The 27,084-nt window shown below is 45.1% G+C and overlaps 2 protein-coding genes across 10 annotated transcripts in view; one reads left to right on the top strand and one right to left on the bottom strand.

The window, feature by feature from the left end:
* The window catches only part of LOC121560017 (UBX domain-containing protein 11-like), a 22,539-nt gene extending 7,362 nt beyond the window's left edge, over window positions 1–15,177 (top strand). For 3 of the 5 annotated variants that reach the window (XM_045215024.1, XM_041873075.2, XM_045215025.1), the window contains 10 exons: window positions 5,770–5,824; window positions 6,066–6,145; window positions 6,495–6,618; window positions 7,181–7,401; window positions 7,724–7,801; window positions 7,924–8,071; window positions 8,386–8,489; window positions 8,581–8,654; window positions 8,807–8,956; window positions 13,701–15,177. In XM_045215024.1, coding sequence (XP_045070959.1) covers window positions 5,770–5,824; window positions 6,066–6,145; window positions 6,495–6,618; window positions 7,181–7,401; window positions 7,724–7,801; window positions 7,924–8,071; window positions 8,386–8,489; window positions 8,581–8,654; window positions 8,807–8,956; window positions 13,701–13,842 — 1,176 coding nt within the window. In that variant the 3' untranslated portion in view covers window positions 13,843–15,177. Of the gene's footprint in view, window positions 1–5,769; window positions 5,825–6,065; window positions 6,146–6,494; window positions 6,619–7,180; window positions 7,402–7,723; window positions 7,802–7,923; window positions 8,072–8,385; window positions 8,490–8,580; window positions 8,663–8,806; window positions 8,957–13,700 lie in introns of those variants that run through there. The other 2 variants (XM_045215023.1, XM_041873070.2) reach the window with 2 other exon arrangements.
* LOC121560015 (centrosomal protein of 85 kDa) lies at window positions 14,407–27,084 on the bottom strand. 5 transcript variants are annotated; one of them, XM_041873065.2, is made up of 13 exons: window positions 26,934–27,084; window positions 26,161–26,277; window positions 20,657–21,468; window positions 19,591–19,724; window positions 19,069–19,186; window positions 18,747–18,932; window positions 18,390–18,542; window positions 17,855–18,009; window positions 17,508–17,625; window positions 17,303–17,353; window positions 17,076–17,183; window positions 16,506–16,749; window positions 14,407–15,974 (listed from the first exon to the last, which is right to left on the bottom strand). In XM_041873065.2, exons 2-13 carry the CDS (start codon window positions 26,261–26,263, stop codon window positions 15,811–15,813), a joined length of 2,346 nt encoding a protein of 781 aa, XP_041728999.2. In that variant the 5' UTR covers window positions 26,264–26,277; window positions 26,934–27,084; the 3' UTR covers window positions 14,407–15,810. The 5 variants fall into 5 exon arrangements, with proteins under 5 accessions (XP_041728999.2, XP_041729000.2, XP_041729001.2 ...); XM_041873066.2 differs by lacking the exon at window positions 26,934–27,084 and adding an exon at window positions 26,659–26,886; XM_041873067.2 differs by lacking the exon at window positions 26,934–27,084 and adding an exon at window positions 26,578–26,629.

The following is a 27,084-nucleotide window of genomic DNA, read 5'->3' as shown; positions in this document are numbered from 1 at the left end:
ATTAAAGTGCCAAAACCAAAACAATAGACGATTCGTAACGTCCACAGTACCAATGACTGACAAGGAACAAAAACCCACAAACACAAGGTGAAAACACACAGTTTAAATATGGCTCCCAATCAGAGATAACGAGCCGACAGCTGACACTCGTTACCACTGATTGGGAGTCACACGACCAAACAAGGAAACAACCACATAGACAACCCAACCAAACAGAACACAACGAAACGAACACACCCTGGCTCAACATACAAAGTCCCGGAGCCAGAGCGTGACAGTACCCCCCCCTAAAGGCGCGGACTGCGACCGCGCCTCAAAACCCCAAACAGGGGAGGGCTGGGTGGGCATTACTCCTCGGAGGCGGCTCCGGCTCCGGGCTTGACCACCACCCTTCTTCAATCCCCCGTGGCGCCCCCGGTCCGATCTGACCCAGCTGGTAGGATCTGGACTGACGACGCGCACCCCTGGCTTGGCGCGTGAGGCAGGAACGGACCGGACCTGGCTGACGATACGCACCTAGGCTTGATGCGTGGGCCGAACGGGCCTCACCAGGCTGACGACTCGCATCCCTGGCTTGGTGCGAGTAGCAGGAGTGGGCTGGATCAGGCTGACGGCTCGCACCCTTGGCTTGGTGCGAGTAGCAGGGACGAGCTGAACCAGGCTGACGACTCGCACCCTTGGCTTGGTGCGAGTAGCAGGGACGAGCTGAACCAGGCTGACGACTTGCACCCTTGGCTTGGTGCGAGTAGCAGGAACGGGCTGGACCAGGCTGGCGACTCGCACCCCTGGTTTGGTGCGAGTGGCAAGAACAGGCCGGGTCGGGCTGGCGACGCACGCCGTAGGCTTTGTGCGTGGAGCAGGAACAGGCCGGGCTGGGCTGGCGACGCACACCGTAGGTTTTGTGCGGGGAGCAGGAACAGGCCGGGCTGGGCTGGCGACGCACCCCGTAGGCTTTGTGCGTGGAGCAGGAACAGGCCGGGCTGGGCTGGCGACGCACACCGTAGGTTTTGTGCGTGGAGCAGGAACAGGCCGGGCTGGGCTGGCGACGCACCCCGTAGGCTTGGTGCGTGGAACAGGAACAGGCCGGGCTGGGCTGGCAACGCACACCGTAGGTTTTGTGCGTGGAGCAGGAACAGGCCGGGCTGGGCTGGCGACGCACCCCGTAGGCTTGGTGCGTGGAACAGGAACAGGCCGGGCTGGGCTGGCGACGCACACCGTAGGTTTTGTGCGTGGAGCAGGAACAGGCCGGGCTGGGCTGGCGACGCACACCGTAGGCTTAGTGCGAGGAGCAGGGACAGGCCGGACCGGGCTGGAGATGCGCACCGTCCATTTGGTGCGAGGAGCCGTAACAGGCCGGACCATACTGGGGATACACACCACTGGCTCTACTCCGGGAACTGGAACGGGCCGGACCGGACTGGTAACACACCCCAGTATTTCTCGCCGTGCCTCTAAACCTCCTTTCCCTACTTTGACCAGTGAGCCCCGTAACCTGGTGGCCTTTTGAATTCGCCCCTTCTCTGCCTCCGTCAGCCCCGTCGTCCATGCCCTGTGCCCCCCCCTAAAAATTTCTTGGGGGTGCCTCTCGTCCCTCCGACGCTGCTCCCACATCCAGGCTGCCGATTCCTGGACACGCTGCTTGGTCGTAGAATGGTGGGTTTTTCTGTCACGATCGTCTTCCAAAGGAGCAGACCAATACGCAGCGTGTTGAGCGAACATGATAGACTTTATTAATTAAAGTGCCAAAACCAAAACAATAGACGATTCGTAACGTCCACAGTACCAATGACTGACAAGGAACAAAAACCCACAAACACAAGGTGAAAACACACAGTTTAAATATGGCTCCCAATCAGAGATAACGAGCCGACAGCTGACACTCGTTACCACTGATTGGGAGTCACACGACCAAACAAGGAAACAACCACATAGACAACCCAACCAAACAGAACACAACGAAACGAACACACCCTGGCTCAACATACAAAGTCCCGGAGCCAGAGCGTGACATCTACAAAGTATTGACTTTGGGGAGATGAATAGTTATGCACGCTCAAGTTCTGTTTTTTTGTCTTACTTCTTGTTTGTGTCACAAAAAAAAATATTTGTGTAAATCAAATGATACAAACCCCCCAAAAATCCATTTTAATTCCAGGTTGAAAGGCAACAAAATAGGAAAAATGCCACTGTAGCTAACTACTGCAAATACCCATTAAATGCTTAGCCAAAATAATCTACAGTATACAAAGCATTTGGAAAGGATTCAGACCCCTTGACTTTTTCCACATCTTGTTACGTTACAGCCTTATTCTAAAATTGATTAAATATTTTTTTCCGCTCATCAATCTACACACAATACCCCATAATGACAAAGCAAAAACATGTTTTTATAAACATTTTTTTGTGTGTGCAAATTTATAAAAAATAAAAAACAGAAATACCTTATTTACATACACTACCAGTCAAAAGTTTAGACACACCTACTCATTCAAGGGTTTTTATTTATTTTTACAATTTTTTACATTGTAGAATAATAGTGAAGACATCAAAACTATGACATAACACATATGGAATCATGTAGTAACCAAAAAAGTGTTAAACAAATCAAAATATATTTTATATTTGAGATTCTTCAAATAGCCACCCTTTGCCTTGATGACAGCTTTGCACACTCTTGACATTCTCTCAACCAGCTTCATGAGGTAGTCACCTGGAATGCATTTCAATTAACAGGTGTGCCTTGTTAAAAGTTAATTTGTGGAATTTCCTTCCTTCTTAATGCGTTTGAGACAGTCAGTTGTGTTGTGATAAGGTAGGGGGGGTATACAGAAGATAGCCCTATTTGGTAAAAGACCAAGTCCATATTATGGCAAGAACAGCTCAAATAAGCAAAGAGAAACAACAGTCCATCATTAAGACATGAAGGTCAGTCAATACGGAACATTTCAAGAACTTTGAAAGTGTCTTCAAGTGCAGTCGCAAAAACCATCAAGCGCTATGATGAAACTGGCTCTCATGAGAACCACCACAGGAATGGAAGACCCAGAGTTACCTCTGCTGCAGAGGATAAGTTCATTAGAGTTACCAGCCTCAGAAATTGCAGCCCAAATAAATGCTTCACAGAGTTCAAGTCACAGACACATCTCAACATCAACTGTTCTTAGGGGAATCAGGCCTTCATGGTCGAATTGCTGCAAAGAAACCACTACTAAAGGACACCAATAAGAAGAAGAAACCTGCTTGGGCCAAGAAACACAAGCAATGGACATTAGACCGGTGGAAATGTGTCGTTTGGATTTTTGGTTCCAACCGCCGTGTCTTTGTGAGATGCGGTGTGGGTGAACGGATGATCTCTGCTTGTGTAGTTCCCACCGTAAAGCATGGAGGAGGAGGTGTTATGGTGTGGGGGTGCTTTGCTGGTGACACTGTCTGTGATTTATTTAGAATTCAAGGCACACTTAACCAGCATGGCTACCAAAGCATTCTGCAGCGATACGCCATCCCATCTGGTTTGGGCTTAGTGGGACTATCATTTGTTTTTCAACAGGACAATGACCCAACACACCTCCAGGCTGTGTAAGGGCTATTTTACCAAGAAGGAGAGTGATGGAGTGCTGCATCAGATGACCTGGGCTCCACAATCGTTCGACCTCAACCCAATTGAGATGGTTTGGGATAAGTCGGACGGCAGAGTGAAGGAAAAGCAGCCAACAGGTGCTCAGCATATGTGGGAACTCCTTCAAGACTGTTGGAAAAGCATTACAGGTGAAGCTGGTTGAGAGAATGCAAAGCTGTCATCAAGGCAAAGGGTGACTGTTTGAAGAATCTCAAATCTCAAATATATAATATTAATATAATAATAATTTAACACCTTTTTGGTTACTACATGAATCAATATGTGTTATTTCATAGTTTTGATATTGTCACTATTATTCTACAATGTAGAAAATAGTAAAAATAAAGAAAAACCCTTGAATGAGTAGGTGTGTCCAAACTTTTGACTAGTACTGTAAGTTTTCAGACCCTTTGCTATGAGACTCGAAGTTGAGCTCAGGTGCATCCTGTTTCCATTGATCATCCTTGAGATGTTTGTACAACTTGATTGGAGTCCACCTGTGGTAAATTCAATTGATTGGACATGATTTGGAATTTCACACACCTGTCTATATAAGGTCCCACAGTTGACAGTGCATGTCAGAGCAAAAACCAAGTCATGAGGTTGAAGGAATTGTCCTTAGAACTCAGAGACAGGATTGTTTCGAGGCACAGATCTGGGGAAGGGTACCAAAAAATGTCTGCAGCATTGAAGGTCCCCAAGAACACAGTGGCCTCCATTATTTTTAAATGGAAGAAGTTTAGAACCACCAAGACTCTTCCTAGAGCTGGCCGCCCGGCCAAACTGAGCAATCGGGGGAGAAATGCCTTGGTCAGGGAGCTGACCAAGAAACCTATGATCACTCTGACAGAGCTACAGAGTTCCTCTGTGGAGATGGGAGAACCTTCCAGAAGGACAACCATCTCTGCAGCACTCCACCAATCAGGCCTTTATGACAGAGTGGCCAGACGGAAGCCACTCCTCAGTAAAAGGCACATGACAGCCCGCTTGGAGTTTGCCAAAAGGCACCTAAAGGACTATCAGACCATGAGAAACAAGATTCTCTGGTCTGATTAATCCAAGATTGAACTCTTTGGCCTGAATGCCAAGCGTCACGTCTGGAGGAAACCTGGCACCATCCTACGGTGAACCATGGTGGTGGCAGCATCATATTGTGGGGATGTTCTTCAGCGGCAGTGACTGGGGGACTAGACAGGATCGAGGGATAGATGAATGGAGCATAGTGCAGAGAGATGCTGGATGAAAACCTGCTCCAGAGTGCTCAGGACCTCAAACTGGGGCAAAGGTTCACCTTCCAACAGGACAACAACTCTAAGCACACAGCCAAGACAACGCAGGAGTGGCTTCGGGACAAGTCTCTGAATGTCCTTGAGCGCCCGGATCGAACATCTCTGGAGAGACCTGAAAATAGCTGTGCAGCGACGCTCCCCATCCAACCTGACAGAGCTTGAGAGGATCTGCAGAGAAGAATGGGAGAAACTCCCCAAATACAGGTGTGCCAAGCTTGTAGTGTCATACCCAAGAAGACTCGAGGCTGTAATCGCTGCCAAAGGTGCTTCAACAAAGTACTGAGTAAAGGGTCTGAATACTTATGTAAATGTAATATTTCAGTTTTTATAGTTTTTATACATTTGCTGCAATTTCTAAAAACCTGTTTTTGATTTATTATTATGGGTATTGTGTGTAGTTTGATGGGGGAAAAAACGATTAAATCAATTTTAGAATAAGGCTGTAATGTTACAAAATGTGGAAAAGGCAAGGTGACTGAATACTTTCCGCATGCACTGTATATCTTTTTAAACCCAGTACAATTATGACTTTTCAGACTTAGATATAATACCTTTTTACAAGGCAGTTTTGATGTGGTGAACTACTTTTTCAAAGTAGCTTTAGTTAAACAAACTATATTTCTCTTAAGGGTAGCTTTACTGTAGCTCAAATTCATCCAGTGTGAAGTAATTGGTAGCTTGGTAAACTATATTTTCATAGTAGCTTCCCCAACACTGAAAACAGAGACTAAAGGCAGTACTGGTCTATACACATCCAGCTAGTATTCTATCCATGAAGTACATGCCAAAACATTGATATACATACAGACCAAGCTCTTGACTTGACAACATATCTTTGTTAATTTAGTTATTTTCTATTTGAAGGAAAAAATTATTACAGTTCTGGAGGAGAAAGTGAAGCTTCTTCAGAAGTCAAAAGGTAGTTATTTCAGCCTACCGTACATCTCATACAGCTCTGGAACCACAGAGCTCCAGTCACAACACATGTAGACCTAGTATTCATGTCTTTATAGAAATACAGCCCCATATAGGCCTATACAGTGTACTCTACCTCTCTGTCATCTCTCTCTCATCTCTGTTAAGTTAAAATAAAATATATTAAGAGTATGGAACAAGTCGTGTTTGGTTAACCAAGACCATTCTGTTTCTGTGGTTTTTAGAGAAAAACAGTGATAGGAGCAGAGAGGATGATCTCATAAGAACATGCCACAGGCTTCAGGGCCAGGTATTGGAGATGGAGGTAAGACCATCATCGCCATGGTGATACAACAGTGCAATGTTTTTGTTGCAATGTTTTTTTGGGGTCCTCGGCTAACAGTTTGGTACATTGCACAGACATGGATTGACCGCACTATATTGAAAGCCATAGAAGAACTAACCTGTGTCTGTGTGATTTACAATATATCTTATGAAGTCAGTGCATGTCCAATTTAGACTTGAACTTTACTACATACAGTACAACAGAGAAGTTGAGTTGTGGTGGTTGAGTCATCTCTAAGTCTGTTGTAAATAGTTTAGTTCACCTCTTTAACTAATGTCACTGCAAAGTTTTTCTTCTTTAAACTCTGTGGTTTTTTTAAACCACACAGCGGTTTCTGAACGACTACGGCATGATCTGGGTGGGGAACGGAGAGGAGTGCGACACAGCCAGTCAACAGGAAGTAGAGGAAGCTGAGCAGACCCAGAGCTCCGAGAGAGGGGTGTGGCAGCCAGGTAAAGGAACCAGGGAGGTATTAAGTGCTGAACCTTATGTTGCAGATATAAATATTATTAATAGAGCTGCTACATTACATTTATATTTGTCATTTAGCAGACGCTCTTATCCAGAGCGACTTACAGTTAGTGCATACATTTTCATACTAATCTCTTCAAATTGCACACTCCACATTCAATACAATGCTGCTAAGATTCCCTATTCTATCTGACAGACAATCATATTATTTCTACATGATACATTTCTATCTGAACATGCTGTAACAGTACACCTTCCTTAACAGGTAGCCCCAGTACTCAGTGACCCTCTAATCCTCACCATAGGCCTGACTTTCAATTTACACTTGAAGTAAAACCTAATCAAATCACATTTTCAAACTGTCATTTCCAACAGTAGAAAGCAGCTGCCAAACAACAAAGAGAGGTTTCTTTCATGACTTTGATGTTGTTTCAATGCACCAGTAAAGTTTCAAAGAGCTGTGCTCATGTGATGCCTGGATAGTTTTCAAACAGAAAATCTTTAATTATGCATTCACTTATTATGGTGACCTGTGTTTTGCAGAGACCTCTGTGGCCAGGAGGAACTTCCAGATGAACTTTGACCTGGTGCTCCAGAACATCCAGCAGTTGAACATCCTGGCTGGAGAAGGAGAGTCCTACATCAGGGCCACGTCCAGAGGGGCACAGCTGGCCCAGCAGCACCTCATCCCACTGCAGCTCTACAGCAATGGCATCTTCATGTTCAATGGGCCCTTCCGCTCTTACCAGGAAGCCAGCACACAGGTACAGACAGAGACTATATAGGGAATACTCGCTACACTCTGACTGGCTAGTCAGTACATAATCTCAGCACCCAGAACCAAATCAGCTACTGTTAAGGCTATTACGAGAGAGTACAACACACCTAACCAGGCACTGAAACTTAGACTAGATATTTAAACCAGGCATGACTTTAGATACATATTCACTGAAGATTATTTGATTTCAATGTTTCCATATATTGACTCTCTCTCAGATTGTAGCAGACAGAATAACTAAGAACAGAAAGCTCAGTTTGTATCTCAGTCCAATGTGTCTGACACCCAGCCGCTAATGACTTTAACAGCAGTGCATGCAAGACCTGATGGACGGATACTTCCCTTCTGAGCTACAGGACAGGTTTGCAGATGGGGTGCCCTTTCAGGTGTGTGTGTGCATGTGTGAATTTCAAATGTGCTTACGGTAAGAAAACTGACGACATGGACAACATATTTCCTGTTTTTGTTTTGTGGTGAGTAGTGGGACTTCCTCTTTTGGTGTTCACAGGTTCACGACAGGCGAGAGGAGGAGTTCAAAGAGAGGCGACCGTGGGCGGAGTTCCCTGGGAAGGGGCAGGCTGTTGTTGGAGGCACAGAGGGGGAGAAATCAACAGACAGCTTAGGACACGCCTACTGTACACTCTCTCAGATACCCGGTCGGTCCTCTCAGTATCACTTCAATTTGTTCTCCAAAACATGTGCTACACTTCACAAACTAGTTGAACCAACTTCAAAGGTGGAATCTCAATAGTATTTCTTGGATTGCTCGAGTCCTCTCTCCTCTTCCTGAAAATGCATGAGATGGCGAGGAACCTTAGATCTTCTCCAATGTGTTTTGAGGAGAGAGAACGCAAGGAATCAAAGAAATACAATTGAAATTCACATTTGAAGTTGGTTCAACTATACGTGTATCACTTGAGATTCACCCCAAGCCTCTTTTGCTCTGACTTGAACATTGATTTGCCCACAGACAGAAAACTGACAATGGACCAGTTCCTGAACAGGCTTCCCAAGGTCGTAGTGAAGGCTGGTAGAGTGATTGACATCAGGGACTCACTGAAAGCCAGTCTACAGGTGAGACCGATCTTTTGCATGTTTCTGCTTGTACCTGAAGATGATGGACATGAGTACTATATGTTAGTAAATGTCTGTGTCTTGAGTTTAGGGCTCTTCTGATGCTCCAAACAGCCATGCTGTGACCCTCATAGACACACCAGTGCTACAGGCCATGAAAGAGAGGTATGCAGGTACACTATCTAGAACTATTCACAAAACTCTTTCACTTCCACCACTAGGGGGCCTTGTGGGCCCTGGTGACAGAGGAGACCCAGGAAGAGGGACACACATTTGCCAATGTGGGTTATTAACCTGTTCTCTCTACTCTAACTCAGGTTGGAGTTGCATGAGACTGATCCCCCCACCACGGCCCGTGATGTCACCACACTGAGGGTGAAGTCAGAGGATGGCGAGCACACCTACGTCATGAAAATGCGCTTCTCTGAGACCATAGGTCACCTGCGCCAGTATCTGGACAAGCACAGGTGGGTTGGGAGCCATTACCACAAAATGCTGTGCAGAGTATTTTGCCCAGGAAGTCCATCAGGTTCACAGTACTTAATCTCAGTCACAGTGACTTTTGGGTCATGTTAATCTCGGACACCCAGAACTAAAATCTTGCATACTGCAAAAATGGAAGAGGCAAGTGGAAGGGGGAGAAAATAAGGATCTTGTCTGTCAGCCCTGCATTCAAGACCAAAATTGGTTAAAGAAAATGGTGATAAATAGAAAAGTATACTAGTTTCATTTAAAGACCAAAAAATTGACAGCTGTGCCATACAGATTGCAAAATAGTTGGGAAGAGATTCTCGATGTACCAATTCCATGGCACATGGTTTATGAACTGATAGACAAAACAACGCCAGATTCAAAACTTCGAGTTTTTCCTATTTAAATTATTATACAAAATTCTTGCAACTAACAGTATGTTATATATACAGTTGAAGTCGGAAGTTTACATACACTTAGGTTGGAGTCATTAAAACTTGTTTTTCAACCACTCTACAAATTTCTTGTTAACAAACTATAGTTTTGGCAAGTCGGTTAGGACATCTACTTTGTGCATGACACAAGTAATTTTTCCAACAATTGTTTAGAAAGATTATTTTACTTATAATTCACTGTATCACAATTCCAGTGGGTCAGAAGTTTACATACACTAAGTTGACTGTGCCTTTAAACAGCTTGGACAATTCCAGAAAATGATGTCATGGCTTTAGAAGCTTCTGATAGGCAAATTGACATAATTTGAGTCAATTGGAGGCGTACCTGTGGATGTATTTCAAGGCCTACCTTCAAACTCAGTGCCTCTTTGCTTGACATCACGGGAAAATCAAAAGAAATCAGACCTCCATATCAAAATATATTGTAGACCTCCATATGTCTGGTTCATACTTGGGAGCAATTTCCAAACGCCTGAAGGTACCACGTTCATCTGTACAAACAATAGTACGCAAGTATAAACACCATGGGACCACGCAGCCGTCATACCGCTCAGGAAGGAGACGCGTTCTGTCTCCTAGAGATGAACGTACTTTGGTGCAAAAAGTGCAAATCAATCCCAGAACAACAGCAAAGGACCTTGTGAAGATGCTGGAGGAAACAGGTACAAAAGTATCTATATCCACAGTAAAACAAGTCCTATATCGACATAACCTGAAAGGCCACTCAGCAAGGAAGAAGCCATTGCTCCAAAACCACCATAAAAAAAGCTTTGCAACTGCACATGGGGACAAAGATCGTACTTTTTGGAGAAATGTCCTCTGGTCTGATGAAACAAAAATAGAACTGTTTGGCCATAATGACCATCGTTATGTATGGAGGAAAAAGGGGGTAGCTTGCAAGCCGAAGAACACCATCCCAACCGTGAAGCACGGGGGTGGCAGCATCATGCTGTGGGGGTGCTTTGCTGCAGGAGGGACTGGTGCACTTCACAAAATAGATGGCGTCATGAGGAAGGAAAATTATGTGGATATATCGAAGCAAAACCTCAAGACATCAGTCAGGAAGTTAAAGCTTGGTCGCAAATGGGTCTTCCAAATGGACAATGACCCCAAGCATATTTCCAAAGTTGTGGCAAAATGGCTTAAGGACAACAAAGTCAAGGTATTGGAGTGGCCATCACAAATCCCTGACCTCAATCCTATACAGAAGATAGCCCTATTTGGTAAAAGACCAAGTCCATATTATGGCAAGAACAGCTCAAATAAGCAAAGAGAAACGACAGTCCATCATTACTTTAAGACATGAAGGTCAGTTAATACGGAAAATTAAGAACTTTGAACGTTTCTTGAAGTGCAGTCGCAAAAACCATCAAGCGCTATGATGAAACTGGCTCTCATGAGGACTGCCACAGGAATGGAAGACCCAGAGTTACCTCTGCTGCAGAGGATAAGTTCATTAGCGTTACCAGCCTCAGAAATTGCAGTCCAAATAAATGCTTCAGAGTTCAAGTAACAGACACATCTCAACATCAACTGTGAATCAGGCCTTCATGGTCAAATTGCTGCAAAGAAACCACTATTAAAGGACACCAATAATAAGAAGAGACTTGCTTGGGCCAAGAATCACGAGCAATAGACATTAGACCGGTGGAAATTTGTCCATTGGTCTGGAGTCTCCATGTGTATTTCCCACCGTAAAGCATGGAGGAGGAGGAGGTGTATGGGTGCTTTGCTGGTGACACCGTCTGTGATTTATTTAGAATTCAAGGCACACTTAACCAGCATTGCTACCACAGCATTCTGCAGCGATACGCCATCCCATCTGGTTTGGGCTTAGTGGGGCTATCATTTGTTTTTCAACAGGACAATGACCCAAAACAGACCTCCAGGCTGTGTAAGGGCTATTTTACCAAGAAGGAGAGTGATGGAGTGCTGCATCAGATGACCTGGGCTTCACAATCGGCCGACCTCAACCCAATTGAGATGGTTTGGGATGAGTCGGACGGCAGAGTGAAGGAAAAGCAGCCAACAAGTGCTCAGCATATGGGAACTCCTTCAAGACCGTTGGAAAAGCATTCCAGGTGAAGCTGGTTGAGAGAAAGCCAAGTGTGCAAAGCAGTCATCAAGGCAAAGGGTGGCTATTTGAAGAATCTCAAATATAAAATATTTTGATTTGTTTAACACTGTTTTGGTTACTACAAGATTCCATATGTGTTATTTCATAGTTTATGTCTTCACTATTATTGTACAATGTAAAAAAAAATCAAGAAAATCCCTTGAATGAGTAGGTGTGTCCAAACCTTTGACTGGTACTATATAATATATATATTTAAGATTATATACACTGCTCAAAAAAATAAAGGGAACACTAAAATAACACATCCTAGATCTGAATGAATGAAATAATCTTATTAAATACTTTTTTCTTTACATAGTTGAATGTGCTGACAACAAAATCACACAAAAATTATCAATGGAAATCAAATATCAACCCATGGAGGTCTGGATTTGGAGTCACCCTCAAAATTAAAGTGGAAAACCACACTACAGGCTGATCCAACTTTTATGTAATGTCCTTAAAACAAGTCAATATGAGGCTCAGTAGTGTGTGTGGCCTCCACGTGCCTGTATGACCTCCCTACAACGCCTGGGCATGCTCCTGATGAGGTGGTGGATGGTCTCCTGAGGGATCTCCTCCCAGACCTGGACTAAAGCATCCGCCAACTCCTTGACAGTCTGTGGTGCAACGTGGCGTTGGTGGATGGAGCGAGACATGATGTCCCAGATGTGCTCAATTGGATTCAGGTCTGGGGAACGGGCGGGCCAGTCCATAGCATCAATGCCTTCCTCTTGCAGGAACTGCTGACACACTCCAGCCACATGAGGTCTAGCATTGTCTTGCATTAGGAGGAACCCAGGGCCAACCGCACCAGCATATGGTCTCACAAGGGGTCTGAGGATCTCATCTCGGTACCTAATGTCAGTCAGGGTACCTCTGGCGAGCACATGGAGGGCTGTGCGGCCCCCCAAAGAAATGCCACCCCACACCATGACTGACCCACCGCCAAACCGGTCATGCTGGAGAATGTTGCAGGCAGCAGAACGTTCTCCACGGCGTCTCCAGACTCTGTTACGTCTGTCACATGTGCTCAGTGTGAACCTGCTTTCATCTGTGAAGAGCACAGGGCGCCAGTGGCGAATTTGCCAATCTTGGTGTTCTCTGGCAAATGCCAAACGTCCTGCTGTAAGCACAACCCCCACCTGTGGACGTCGGGCCCTCATGGAGTCTGTTTCTGACCGTTTGAGAAGACACATGCACATGCACATTTGTGGCCTGCTGGAGGTCATTTTGCAGGGCTCTGGCAGTGCTCCTCCTTGCACAAAGGCGGAGGTAGTGGTCCTGCTGCTGGGTTGTTGCCCTCTTACGGCCTCCTCCACGTCTCCTGATGTACTGGCCTGTCTCCTGGTAGTGCCTCCATGCTCTGGACACTACGCTGACAGACACAGTAAACCTTCTTGCCACAGCTCGCATTGATGTGCCATCCTGGATGAGCTGCACTACCTGAGCCACTTGTGTGGGTTGTAGATTCCGTTTCATGCTACCACTAGAGTGAAAGCACTGCCAGCATTCAAAAGTGACCAAAACATCAACCAGGAAGCATAGGAACTGAGAAGTGGTCTGTGGTCACCACTTGCAGAACCAGTCCTTTATTGGGGGTGTCTTGCTAATTGCCTATAATTTCCACCTGTTGTCTATTCCATTTGCACAACAGCATGTGAAATTTATTGTCAATCAGTGTTGCTTCCTAAGTGGACAGTTTGATTTCACAGAAGTGTGATTGACTTGGAGTTACATTGTGTTGTTTAAGTGTTCCCTTTATTTTTTTGAGCAGTATATATGGAAATGATGCAGACAATTACATTGATAGAAGCCACAATCTTTTTGCAATATTAAAGCTGATCCACCCCCCTATTTTTTGGTATAAATAAATAATAATCTGGCATAATTGCCTCAGATGCTCAATTAAGTTCTGGGGGGAGACGTGCTAGAAAATGTACTAACGAGACTAGCCAAGTATCCACTCCTCTAAATAGAAACTCTCAGCCAGTTTTGGGCAAGTCTATGGGCCAAATGATCCTATCTGCGGAATCATGATTTGTCCAAATGATCAGCAACGAAAAATCAGTGTACCAGAACAAAGTCGCATCCCAGTCTGTTGACATATTATGAAAGCTCAGTCCTGTGCAATGCAATCTATATCAACTCTCTCCCTCTCAATTTCAGATGGACAGATACCCCAGCGTATGACATCATCAGTGCGTTCCCACAGCGCTGCTACAGTGAGGATTCCCAGACACTCCTCTCCTGTGGGCTCACTCCCAATGCTGCGCTGCTTCTTAGGACTAGGCCAGCCCCACCGCAATGACAGAGAACAACAATCGCCCTGTCACTCTCATGGTTATAAAATATTTACTTTCATAAACATGTATATTCAGCTCTGATAGGGATGTGGCACTGGAGGGCGCCAACACTTACAAAACTATCTTTTTCAGGATCATCATGACATTGGAAAAATCCTAAATTCCATAGGAATACAATAACTTGCATAATTATTGATGCTGATGCAGACAATTCACCTTGAACCATGACTGCTTAAAAAGGTAGAGTTAGCTAAATAATGTTGCATGAGCAGCACCGCAGATATTGCGATGAGCAAGACTTCGCTCTCAGTCACACTCAGTATCTGCACATGGGCACGGGATCGCTTCACGCTCTTACAACGTGGTAGCCAAGGGACCAAAACAGCAGAGCCGTTTAGCCTCGCGCTTCAATGCTCTTAGCTGTTGCGGAACATTGACCCACTATGCGGTTTGCTTTGTGCATCTACGTCATATCACTGACTCAAATGTACGTTTTTTCAAACAAAGTAAATTACAATTCAACATATGGGGGGAAAAAATATGTAAATACAATTAAGGATACAAATATATTAAAATAAACATTTTAATTTTCGCAAAACATTTGACATAAGGCAAGTTTGTCTAACTTTGTTAAAGCTCAAATGAGGACTCACATTAGTCTCATCTAGACAATGTTAGACATCCAAATGTCTGTCCCCACTTAGTGTCATGATGTTCATCAACTGAAGGATAGCATTTGATGTGACATTTCATCAATAAATTAAATCACTGTTTTTTGCTCTTCAAACACTGAAAAAAATAAAAATAAAAAAGGTTAGTGTCCAGTCATGTCGCACATTTTTTAATGACAAAATACTGACATCCATAAGTTAAGTTATTAATTTGAAACCAAACATGTCTTGCTATTAGAGGATGGAAAGAAAATAATACTATCAATTGCAAGTACAGACATGTTAAGGACAAAGTAGGCACAGGGACTCACATGTTAGATTACAGTATGTTGCTCTGCAAGACTGAACAGACCCTTTACAACAACCAGTCCCACAAATACAGTTAAGGAGTGTGTAAAATGGCTTCAATTCACATCGTCACAGACCGTTATCCACATAACTAGCTGTGAATGACATATCGTCTTCTTAGAGGACAACCCATGAAGCAATGTTTAAGGAATGTATGGAGATGCTCTGTTGGCTGAAACAACAAAAGAGTTAAAGTTGAGAAAGAAAGCCACTAGAAAATTTGCCTGGTAGTATATTGGCTTGCGTGGTGACGACAGCAAAAGCACAGAAAGGCACAATTGAACATCAAAGCAAGCCCACTACCTGAGAGAAATACCTGCAGATTATTTATTTTTTTAACTGTGCAATTGTACAGATGGGACGGATGTCTCTGTGAATAATATCTCAGTTATAATGCTGACAGAATGTATTTTCAGTATTAGCCCTACCACTGTTAAAAGCCACCCACACGCCAGAGTCCAATGCTACAAATGTACCATTTTAAATAATGGTGAGTTAGTAACATTCCCGGTTGAATCACACAAACAGATTTAAATATTTTCAGTTGATTGTCAACCACATCCAAAAATTTTCCCCAGAGGGAAGATTTAAATAATAAAATAGTGTTATTTATTGAAAAAAGATAACAACCCCATCCATGTGTGTCATAAAAAGAGGGGAGGGCCTCTGACACACAAAGACACAAATGTATCAGTAAAACATTTATAAAAACAAAATACACACTGGTTTAAGAACAGTTCTTTCACCGTAAGCCCTTTGACTGAAATGCATGACCTGGTCAAGGATTCCTTCCCCAATGGGCCAACATGAGATTCCAGTTCATACTCAATGGAGAGAGTGGAAGAAGCAAGGCCAATATGGAAGCCTTACCCCATTAGCCTGATGGGGTTACTGCTTGACCAATGACGAGTCGGTCTCAGGTTCAGTCTGTTTTAGAGAGGCTAGCAGCTGGGGCTACTGGGTAATGCAGTTCTCTCCCATGTCCTGGGCGTAGCGGTCTGAGACGGTGGTGCGGAGCTCCTCCACGTCACGACGCAGCTGCTGGGCTTCAGTCAACTTCCTCTGGAGGACCTCAGGACTCAGCCAGTCCTCCACCTGCTCTGCCATGGGTGGGGGAGCTGGGGAGAAGAAGAAACACAGTTACTACACAATATGAAAGTGATTTTTGTTTTTCTTGTAGCCTTGTCGTTTTTTGAAGACCATTCAAAAAGCCTACAAAAGTTCAATGTGCTAAAATGTAGCGCAAATGGTTTCCAGCACAAAATAAAAACATAAAAAAGGCATCTGGCAGAAGTAAATTCATCCCAAAAATAAAAATATATATAATTGTATATACACACACACACATCTTAAATAACCCAACATTTTCAGGAATTTTGATATAATCGTCAAGCTCATTCAAAGGATTAGGTGACAGGACCTGGAAGTATGACTGACGTAGGACGACAACGTATTACAACACTTGTATATAGCTGGAAATATTCTGTGGCTACAACACTTCAATTGTTCAAACATTCATCTTTGACTTTTACCATCACTCAAGCTATAACTGATTTTAAAATTGTTTCAGGATTAAGTGAAAAATAGCAGCAGCCTTTTTAAATGCTAATGCTACTAAATCCTGTAGCGGCGCAGTGGTCATCCCTCACATGTAATGCCAAGCAGCAGCGAGAGGTTGGGGTCTCGGCCCTGTGACCGCTGGGTCAGGACGTTGCAGAGGGAGCGCAGGTCGCAGAGGCATGAGGCCATCTCCCCGTGGAGACGCTGGGTGAGGCGGGCCCCGGCAGGCCGCAGCGAGGAGGACGTCCGGTCCAGGTTCACCCTCTCCGAGTCCTCCAGACGCTCATGGAGGGTCAAGTTCTGCTCCATTAGTTCCTGGTTCTGGGCCGACAGCTGGGAATACACAGAAAACACACCATTAGGAATGACAGAAATAATAGACAACATATTCAACTCAAAGTTCTTCTACAACTAAAATAGTTGGGTGGTGGGGAATAGTCATAGATACTCCATGTAAAATAAAATGGACAGTTACAGCACAATTTCAATACGTATGTGCATGGTTAATGAATAAGTATTGAAATGTAACCTGCTGTCCAGTTCATCATTTTATGCATTAGGACAGAACATGAGCTCTGAGGTTCTCAAGATGACTCCTATCAGAACATGGAACAGAGCATTATTTCCAGTAGTGGTGTTGTCCTGTCCTACCATCTCACCTCCTTCATTGCTGTGCGGAGCTGTAGCAGCCCCTGCTCTTTAGAACACACTTCCTCTCTCAGAGCATGAGAGCTGCTCTCCTCCTGAGACACCTGCTCCTCCAGGGTCTACACACAGAGAGAAACACAAATACACACAGGTCAGAGGTTGGATATGGGTTTGGCTAGTAAGTCCATATAGGTTACTCAGAGATATCATGTAAACAGATTAAATAAGTATCACATACCACGATCTGGGTGCCCAGTTGCTCCATCATCCTCAGCTGCTTCTCCACGACCTGGAGAAAAAGAGAAGAGCGGAACGTTTTAGAACCAGCGCTAGACGACAACGACAAAAAGCAGAGCAACATTCCAGAATGGAATGTACAGGTGAAATGTCAATGTAAAAGCTGAAATAGGCCAAGAAAGAAGGAACAAGATGAAAAGACTGACCTTTTTCAGTCTCTGTTGTTCCTCTCTCAGGCTGCTGTTCTCCCCTCTGAGTTTCTCCACATCCAGGGAGGGTAACCTTGCCCCGTCCTCCAGGCCCTCCTGCACCCGCTCTTGTAAACTGACACACACAACAAAACTAATTAACAAACAGGTCATTATACAAACAATATAGGTTATAGGAGTATGCATGGATGTTAAAATGAGTGTGTGTGCACACCTGGTATGCGATCATGTCAGAATGGGTGTATAGCTGTGTGTAGTAGTAAAATACTTGGTCCTGGTTGGATAGCTCAGAGCATCTACTCTTTTCTAACCATAGCTTCGAGCTTTGATTGGTGTGTGTGTACCTGGTGACAGTGGTGAGCAGCTCCCTCTCCCTGCGTCTCTGCTCCTCCAGCTGGGTGTCCTTCTCCCTGGTGTGTGAGCGAGCCTCCTCCAGACACACCTCCAGCTCTCGGACCCGGCCCTGCAGCTGGGACGCCCGCTGCTCCACCTCCAACAGCTAAAACACACAACACACGTACGTCAGCACTAAACTCAGGGCCCGCTCGTGTGTCGCTTTTGTGGTGGCTCTGTGCATATCAGAAGATGTATACATCTTATTAATGTGATTCCTGAGACAGTGAACAAACATCGCCAGACAGCAATAAAAAGACTGCCTGGAACGTGACCATAGTAACACCCAGAGTCATTTTGATGAGGTAGGATGTAGTTGTGTTGAGTGAGATTACACTTCATTCTGTATATAAGCCACGATCCGTGAATATATACTTACAGAATTAAGAATCTCACTCGATACAGTTGCCCCTGGACACTGATCCCAAGACAGTTTCACTTGGGTAAGGTATGTGTGTGTGTAATGCAGTCTGTGCTGGTTTTTACCTGTTTGCTCTGGCCCTGGTAGTCCTCCATAGTGGGCAGGTCAGCTAGGTAGCGCTCCAGAGTCTCGATGCGCTGCTGCTTCTCTCGGTTCTGCTCTGCCTCCTTCTGGCACTTCTTCTTCAGGCTGTTGATGTGCTTGTCCCGGCTGCGTATCTACACACACACACACACAAACGTTAAGTATGGAATAACGGTCACTTTTTATGAATAGAAAAATTCCTGACTGCAACGCCAATCACATTAAATAACTGTCACTTTATGTCATTCGAAAAGTAATTCCGTTTATATAATTAGCAACTGGACTATCAATGTAGCAGTGTGATGTTGTGGCAGATGGCCCGACGCTCAGCTTCTCACCCGCTCCTCCTGCTTCTTCATCTCCTCGGCGTGCCTCTCGCTGGTCTCCCTCAGCGTATCGTTCAGACGCCGCGTCTCCGCCTCCACGGCACCGAGGCGGCGCTCTGCCTCCGCCTTCTCCTGGGCGGCGCAGTCACCACGCTCTGCAAACTGGGCCCGCAGGAAGGCATTCTCCCTCTGAGCCTCCTGGAAGACACACAGGAAAGACTTCGAGGTCATCCGTGGTCGTGCAGTTTCAGCTCATCAAGTGGGTGTGTGGCTCTGGATAAGAGAGTCTGCTAAATGACAAATGTGAAAGAATGTGCGAGCGTGTCCAGCTCACCTGCAGTCGGAGCAGACACACGTCGCCGTACGGAGCACCACGGCCGAGCAGGGCTCCGTGGACCTGCAGCTCGCTCTCCCGCAGCCGCTGCTCCAGTTGAGACATCTGCTGCTTCTGTCTACAACAATACAACCCAGAGTAAACACCAGTGACATGGGGTCAGATACCACACACACACTTCCCCTAATACAGCCTGCTATAAGTGTATAAAGAAGATTTTGTTTCAGGTAGGGAAATAGATATTCCTTACCCCAGGACACTTTAAAGGAACACTCAGTGTCTGCATGGATCAGAGTTTATTTTCAGCCTAGCCAAGGCTCTGATAAAGGCGTGCTCTGCCAGAACGTAAGCCTGTTCGTCCCAAAGAAACACAGATCTATGCAGGCACCGGGTACTCCTTCTTCCTTATATTCCTGGATAGTCACAAGTATACGTTTTTGGGGGATTATCCCTCAGAGTCGATCACCTGATTTTTTTTGTTGAGTTTGGTTAGCCTTTCAATCTGAAGTAATAGGTGTGTACCTCTCTATGACGAGCTCCTTCTCCTTCAGAATGCTCTCGTTGGCTTTGATCACTGCGTCCCATTTACTGGTCTCTGGTGGCATGGAGGGGGTGGAGTAGAGAGCGGAGTACTGGCCCACTCCAGCAGTAATCATCTGCATACACAGGACGTATTGGACATGTCCGACTCAACTATAAAGAATACCTAACCGCCTTATAACCAAAGAGGCCATCTTCTCTAACTTTGGCAACCACTTTCCTCACTCAAAAACATTTCTGTTGTCCTAATATGGGCATTTTGAGAACTATACTGAACAAAAATATAAACGCAACATATAAAGTGTTGGTCCCATGTTTCATGAGCTGAAATAAAAGATACCAGAAATGTTCCATATGCACAGAAAGCTCATTTCTCTCAAATGTTGGGCAAAAATGTGTTTACATCCCTGTTAGTGAGCATTTCTCCTATACAAGATAATCCATCCACCTGACAGGTGTGGCATATCAAGAAGCTGATTAAACGCCATGATCATTACACAGGTGCACCTTGTGTTGGGGACAATAAAAGGCCACTAAAATGTGCAGTTTTGTCACACAACACAATGCCACAGATGTCTCAAGTTTTGAGGGAGTGGGCAATTGGCATGCTGACTGTAGGAATGTCCACCAGAGCTTTTGGCAGAGAATTGTATGTTCATTTCTCTACCATAACATAATTTTAGAGAATTTGGGAGTATGTCCAACCGGCCTCACAACCGCAGACGAAGTGTAACCACGCCAGCCCAGGACCTCCACATCCAGCTTCTTCACCTGAGACCAGCCACCCGGACAGCTGATGAAACTGAGGAGTATTTCTACCTATGCCCTCCCAGGCCCACCCATGGCTGCGCCCCTGCCCAGTCATGTGAAATCCATAGATTAGGGCCTAATGAATTTATTTAAATTGACTGATTTCCTTATATGAACTGTAACTCAGTAAAACCGTTGAAATTGTTGCATGTTGCGTTTATATTTTTATTCAGTATACATGTGTATAAAATGGGTCAGTCTTACACTAGCTGTTCTCAGGTCTAAATGCTCAGCTCACCTGCATCTGCTCCACTTGCAAGCGGAGACTCTCCAGCTGCTGCTTGTGCTGCTGTTGCTGCTGCCAGCTGGGCAGCTCTCTGCATCTCTCCTGCAGCATGGGCTCATAGGCCTTGGCCTCCCTCAACAGAGCCTGGGTCTGCAGATACAGAGAGCTGGGGTACACACCGGCTGACCCAGCCCCAGTTCCACCGGGCTGGCTGCTCCTCTGGCTGTAGGGGTCTGGAGCTCCGGGGACCCCCGGCCTGGCCTCGGGGAGAGCCTTGTACGAGTGCTCCATGGCTGCCATGGCTACCCTGTAGGCCTCCCCGCTGCACTCGGGAGTCTCCCCCAGGCTGGTCATCTGGAGCCTGAGTTGGACGTCGGGGCAGTAGCCCGCTAGCAGAGCAGATTGGTTCATTGTGGGCTCCATGGTGGGCATGTCGAACCTCTGGCCCTCATCCATGCAAGACTGGTCCCCAGAGGGGAACAGCGAATGGTCTAGTCCGTTCACGAGGCTGCGGTAGCGGCTCAGGCAGTCTGTCTTGGGCCCGGCGGGGTCGGCTCCCCCCATGCCGCCTTGTGCCATGTCCAGGTTGGGGGAAGAGGCTGATTTGGAGAGGGAGGACGACTTAGAGCTGGAGGTTCCACTGGAGGTTCGGGAGCCCGAGGGCGGCCTGTGTGCCTCGGCAGAAGCCTGGGAATCGTCTTGGGAATGGGGCTGGGGCTTGGAGGCCGGTGGTCCGGCCGTGGACGGCATGACATGGGCAGTGGGGATGGGAATCTGACTGCGGATGGGCTGGAACGAGGGGCTGCTGCTGGAACTGCAGAAATCTGGAGGGGGTAAGAGAAAGGAACCGTTAGATTTGGGTAAGAATTTTAAGCAGCATCCATTGAGTAACAATAAAAGGTACTTTGCTTTCACTGGGAAGTGGTGAACAAAACTGCCACTCGGGTAGCATTGAATTCAGTGAACGGTCTTGAAAACAGAGTAAAACTCTTCCTTTCTCCAAACAATCTCTGGCTTAAGATTCCTTTAGAGAGTTGGTATGCTGTACGTACCGCACTACCACCCACACTATTTTCAGGTGGTGATGTGAAGCATACTACACACCGTGACTGGGGTCAGTGGGTGGCCCACTTTGCCTGTCAGGTAACACCACTAGTACTGACTGACCTAGTAAGTGCTTTTATTCATTGCCAACAGAAAGACCATTCATTCACGAACCAAGAAACCCTTAACACATGCAAGAACAGACAGGCAAATAGACTAACCTCAAATCATGAGACTACACACCAAAGAAGCACCCCATTTTGATTGTGTCATAATGGCTACTAAGCTATATTTTGAAATGGAAACAGTTAGACACATCAGTTTTCAAATGAAGAAACCTCTGCGTTTAAAGCACTGGAAACTAGTAAAAACAACAACTAGGCCTGTGTGACAGCTAACAGCAGACTCCATACACAAGCCCTATTTCATAACAGCTATTTAAAGAGAAACAGAGAGCCCTGCTCACCTGGCACTCACTCCGACACTGGGAGAAACGTGTTATTAGCCGTGACATTTTTTAACAGCCCAGCGGAAGGGGTGAGCTGCAGCAGCAAGATGTTTAATGCTGATGCCGAATTCCTTCCAATGCATTTTTATGGAGGCTCGAAGGTTCTAGGCTGACAGCAGTGTAGTGTCGCGGACAAGAAGGCCTTGTACAGCAGGGAGTATTGTCCTAGAGAATAACCAAGCCAGGCCGCCCTGTAAAGCGCTCGGAGCAACCACACACAAACAGACACAGGCAGGAAAGGTTAGGGGTATTTATAGCCCCACTCAGGTTACAGAGTGATCTGTGCCGGCTGCTTATTTAAACACCTAGACCTCTCCCACAGTCCCGTGCACGTCACACGAGTACACCCCAAAAGCGAGACTAAAAACCTCCCCCAAAATGAGACGTCTCATTTTGGACAGAGCCGTGCTTAGCAACGGCAGGGGAAAATAAGAATTAGTGAGCACACAACAGGAAGGAACTGGCAAAGACAGAGACTCTTCCAGTGAAAACATTCTTCAAATGAAATGTTCAGGTGACCTTGAGGCTCGACTGATTCATGAGTATGTCTGGCTAGGACGAGTCCAAACTGCTCTGATGCTCTGAGGGAGAACAAACTAGGCCTATGTGGAATTGCAGTTGAGAGTTAATTCTCCAGCAGGTAATGGTTTGTAAGCTCACTCAAAACCTAATTTGGCAAAGATGTAATATAAAATGCTACTCCAGCAGTACCAGACTAACTGTGACCGCAACATAAATGTATCACAAATAGAAATACACAATTGGAAAGTAGGATACAATAAGCTGTGTTCAAAGAACAAACTACTTCATCCAGGGCCCCAAAAACAACAACACATCAGTGCCTATGAAGGATGACCTGTCAGACTGACCTTTGAACTCTCTGACACTACACCATGTCCACCCTGACCCTCTCCTTTGACAGTTTAGACTGGAGTAAGGGAGTTGAAGAAGGAGTCAGGACTCATGTTGCTAAGCACTGTTATCAGTTACAGCGCCAGTGTATCAGTGGCACTAGCTTGCTTGACAGTTGGGCCCAAATAGTAGTGTCTCGTTAACTGCAATTCTCCTTTTAGTCTTCAATTGTGAATGCAGATGGCATGGCGCGATTACAATGGTTTTCAATGGACACACCCAACTACTAGAAAAAACGATAGAATCACAAATAGGCTTACCACAGGCAAACACAGACTACTAATACTAAAGCACTCCAGTCTCACCTTCAGTAGGGCATACGGATAGTACATACAGTGGGGAAAAAAAGTATTTAGTCAGCCACCAATTGTGCAAGTTCTCCCACTTAAAAAGATGAGAGATGCCTGTAATTTTCATCATAGGTACATGTCAACTATGACAGACAAATTGAGGAAAAAAAATCCAGAAAATCACATTGTAGGATTTTTAATGAATTTATTTGCAAATTATGGTGGAAAATAAGTATTTGGTCACCTACAAACAAGCAAGATTTCTGGCTCTCACAGACCTGTAACTTCTTCTTTAAGAGGCTCCTCTGTCCTCCACTCGTTACCTGTATTAATGGCACCTGTTTGAACTTGTTATCAGTATAAAATACACCTGTCCACAACCTCAAACAGTCACACTCCAAACTCCACTATGGCCAAGACCAAAGAGCTGTCAAAGGACACCAGAAACAAAATTGTAGACCTGCACCAGGCTGGGAAGACTGAATCTGCAATAGGTAAGCAGCTTGGTTTGAAGAAATCAACTGTGGGAGCAATTATTAGGAAATGGAAGACATACAACACCACTGATAATCTCCCTCGATCTGGGGCTCCACGCAAGATCTCACCCCGTGGGGTCAAAATGATCACAAGAACGGTGAGCAAAAATCCCAGAACCACACGGGGGGACCTAGTGAATGACCTGCAGAGAGCTGGGACCAAAGTAACAAAGCCTACCATCAGTAACACACTGCGCCGCCAGGGACTCAAATCCTGCTGTGTCCCCCTGCTTAAGCCAGTACATGTCCAGGCCCATCTGAAGTTTGCTAGAGTGCATTTGGTTGATCCAGAAGAGGATTGGGAGAATGTCATATGGTCAGATGAAACCAAAATATAACTTTTTGGTAAAAACTCAACTCGTCGTGTTTGGAGTACAAAGAATGCTGAGTTGCATCCAAAGAACACCATACCTACTATGAAGCATGGGTGTGGAAACATCATGCTTTGGGGCTGTTTTTCTGCAAAGGGACCAGGACGACTGATCCGTGTAAAGGAAAGAATGAATGGGGCCATGTATCGTGAGATTTTGAGTGAAAACCTCCTTCCATCAGCAAGGGCATTGAAGATGAAACGTGGCTGGGTCTTTCAGCATGACAATGATCCCAAACACACCGCCCGGGCAACGAAGGAGTGGCTTCGTAAGAAGCATTTCAAGGTCCTGGAGTGGCCTAGCCAGTCTCCAGATCTCAACCCCATAGAAAATCTTTGGAGGGAGTTGAAAATCCGTGTTGCCCAGCGACAGCCCCAAAACATCACTGCTCTAGAGGAGATCTGCATGGAGGAATGGGCCAAAATACCAGCAACAGTGTGTGAAAACCTTGTGAAGACTTACAGAAAACGTTTGACCTGTGTCATTGCCAACAAAGGGTATATAACAAAGTATTGAGAAACTTTTGTTATTGACCAAATACTTATTTTCCACCATAATTTGCAAATAAATTCATAAAAAATCCTACAATGTGATTTTCTGGAATTTCTTTTCTCATTTTGTCTGTCATAGTTGACGTGTACATATGATGAAAATTACAGGCCTCTCTCATCTTTTTAAGTGGGAGAACTTGCACAATTGGTGGCTGACTAAATACTTTTTTTCCCCACTGTACACCTCCAGTCCTAGTACTTCCAAAATGATGTTCTCATTTAAACCCCATCGGGTGCATCTAATCTGTGAGCATTACATGTATCACTCAGCAAAGAAGAAGGGGGCAAGGGTTCAGAGTTTCCATTTAGCTGTCCAGTCCTAGCAATCCACCCCCCATCCCCCAATTAGGTAGGCCGAGCCACCGGTAGGGAATATAAACTACCCCTGTAAATCTCCTGAGCATCCAAGGATCATGAGCACATCACCCTGCCTATAAATAGGCTGTACTCAACAACAGAGGATGCTGACCTCCGACCCCTTGTTCCAAACATAGTCGCAGAGAGAAACAGCAAGCTGCTGTGGATTTCTCCTTTCATTCACATCGACTGCTCTCAAGTCGATAAGGTAGGTAGGGCGGCAGGTAGCCTAGCAGTTAAGAGCGTTGGGCCAGTAACCTAAAGGTCACTGGTTCGAATCCCACAGCCAAATTGTTCCTGTAAATCGCTCTGGATAAGAGCGTCTGCTAAATGACTTAAATGTAAGTCCAGCGAGTCACACATACCTTGAGATTTTGGGCTGATCTGACGACAGCATATTGCGATAGGCCAATAAACATGATAAATCACCTCATTAGACCTGATAATCATTTTCCAACTCTCTGAATGTCTGGCATCTCTGGAACTAGGGCATTTCAAATTTATATTCACCTAGGCCGATCTGAACAAAAAGCAAACTTTTATAACACATTTAACATGTGAGCTAGTCAGCCATCAGCATTGTAACTAACATTATTCACCACGGTGAACATAGAGAACAGTGTGTACAGCTGTGTGGGGGGTGTTTGGTCCTGTGTAGCTCAGTTGGTAGAGCATTGCACTTGCAACACCAGGGTTGTGGGTTCGTTTCCCATGGGGGACCAGTATGATGAAAAAAAATGAAGAAAAATGAAGAAAAAAATACAAATAATAATAATAATAATAAGTGCACTCACCAACTGTAAGTCGCTCTGGATAAGAGCGTCTGCTAAATGACTAAAATGTAATGTAAATGTGTTTCAGAACTGAGCTATATGACATGTTGCATAATAAGCATGGGTGTTGTGGTAGTACAGGCCAGGAAGTCAGAGCAGGGGGGACGTTCTCACCTTCTGTGCTGCCTAGCTCCGTGTCCCCACTGTCTGTTGTCCTAGGCCGGCGGCCAAAGTGGCTCTGGAACTTCTCAGACACAGCTGGCGTCTGCCACTCCATGTCAGGAAACCCAGCTGAAACGCATACTTGATGTGTGAAAAGCACAGCCAACATCCACAAGGTGACACTAATAACGCTTCATTTAATGAAGGGGTGTGAGAGAGTCTAAGCTGAATTTAAGAGCCAAGGGGCATGTTACACAGTTGTATCAGAAACACTCAATGTCAACATCAGCTGAAGGTCCCATATTCCAGTTGAAGTTAGTCCAAAGGACTGGAAAACCGATGATTCTCGCTCTGATTAAGTTAGTTAGCTACACAGATCTCGTTCTTTCTACCTAGATATAACTTATGCCAGTTAACGTTAGCTATTACCATCAGTGCTATCCGGGAAGAATAGTACGGACCCTAACTTGAACTAGCTTGATAGTTAACGTTAGCTAACTAGCTACCTACCGTAACTATAATATAAAGTCGATGGCTAGCTACATGTCAATTGTGTTTGTTAGCTTTTTATTAAACAAGCTAGCTATTTAACGTTGTTAGCTAGTTTGCTATCTTACTAAGCTAGTCGGCTGCCTAGCAAATATTACCTTGCTAGCTCAATACAAAGAACAACAACTTTAACTAGCTAACGTAGCTAGGTAACAAAGTTGCGTTAATGACATAGCTATCAGTAACGTTAGCAACAAATTGCGACAGTGTAACATAATTTATTCACCTAAACCTACCTTTTCTGCAATACTTGCAAATTAACTCATTAAGTATGCCGCGATTAGCACGTGTAATTTCGCTCGCTCTCAATAATTCCTTCTCCTCCACCTGTTCTAGAATTTCGCTAGCTAACCGTTTATGATTTGACTCAAACAACACTACAAGCTT

This window comes from Coregonus clupeaformis, unplaced genomic scaffold, assembly GCF_020615455.1.
Source record: "Coregonus clupeaformis isolate EN_2021a unplaced genomic scaffold, ASM2061545v1 scaf0356, whole genome shotgun sequence".
NCBI lineage: Eukaryota > Metazoa > Chordata > Actinopteri > Salmoniformes > Salmonidae > Coregonus > Coregonus clupeaformis.
This window is presented reverse-complemented; position numbering and strand designations above follow the sequence as displayed.

Excerpts from the sequence above, each read along its gene's own strand:
- LOC121560015 (XM_041873065.2), bottom strand. The coding sequence starts at position 26,263 with ATGGAGTGGCAGACGCCAGCTGTGTCTGAGAAGTTCCAGAGCCACTTT. Across the intron at positions 21,469-26,160 it reads GGAGCTAGGCAGCACAGAAG|ATTTCTGCAGTTCCAGCAGC; the intron begins GTGAGAACGTCC and ends TACCCCCTCCAG. Across the intron at positions 18,543-18,746 it reads TGAAGAAGCAGGAGGAGCGG|ATACGCAGCCGGGACAAGCA; the intron begins GTGAGAAGCTGA and ends GTGTGTGTGTAG.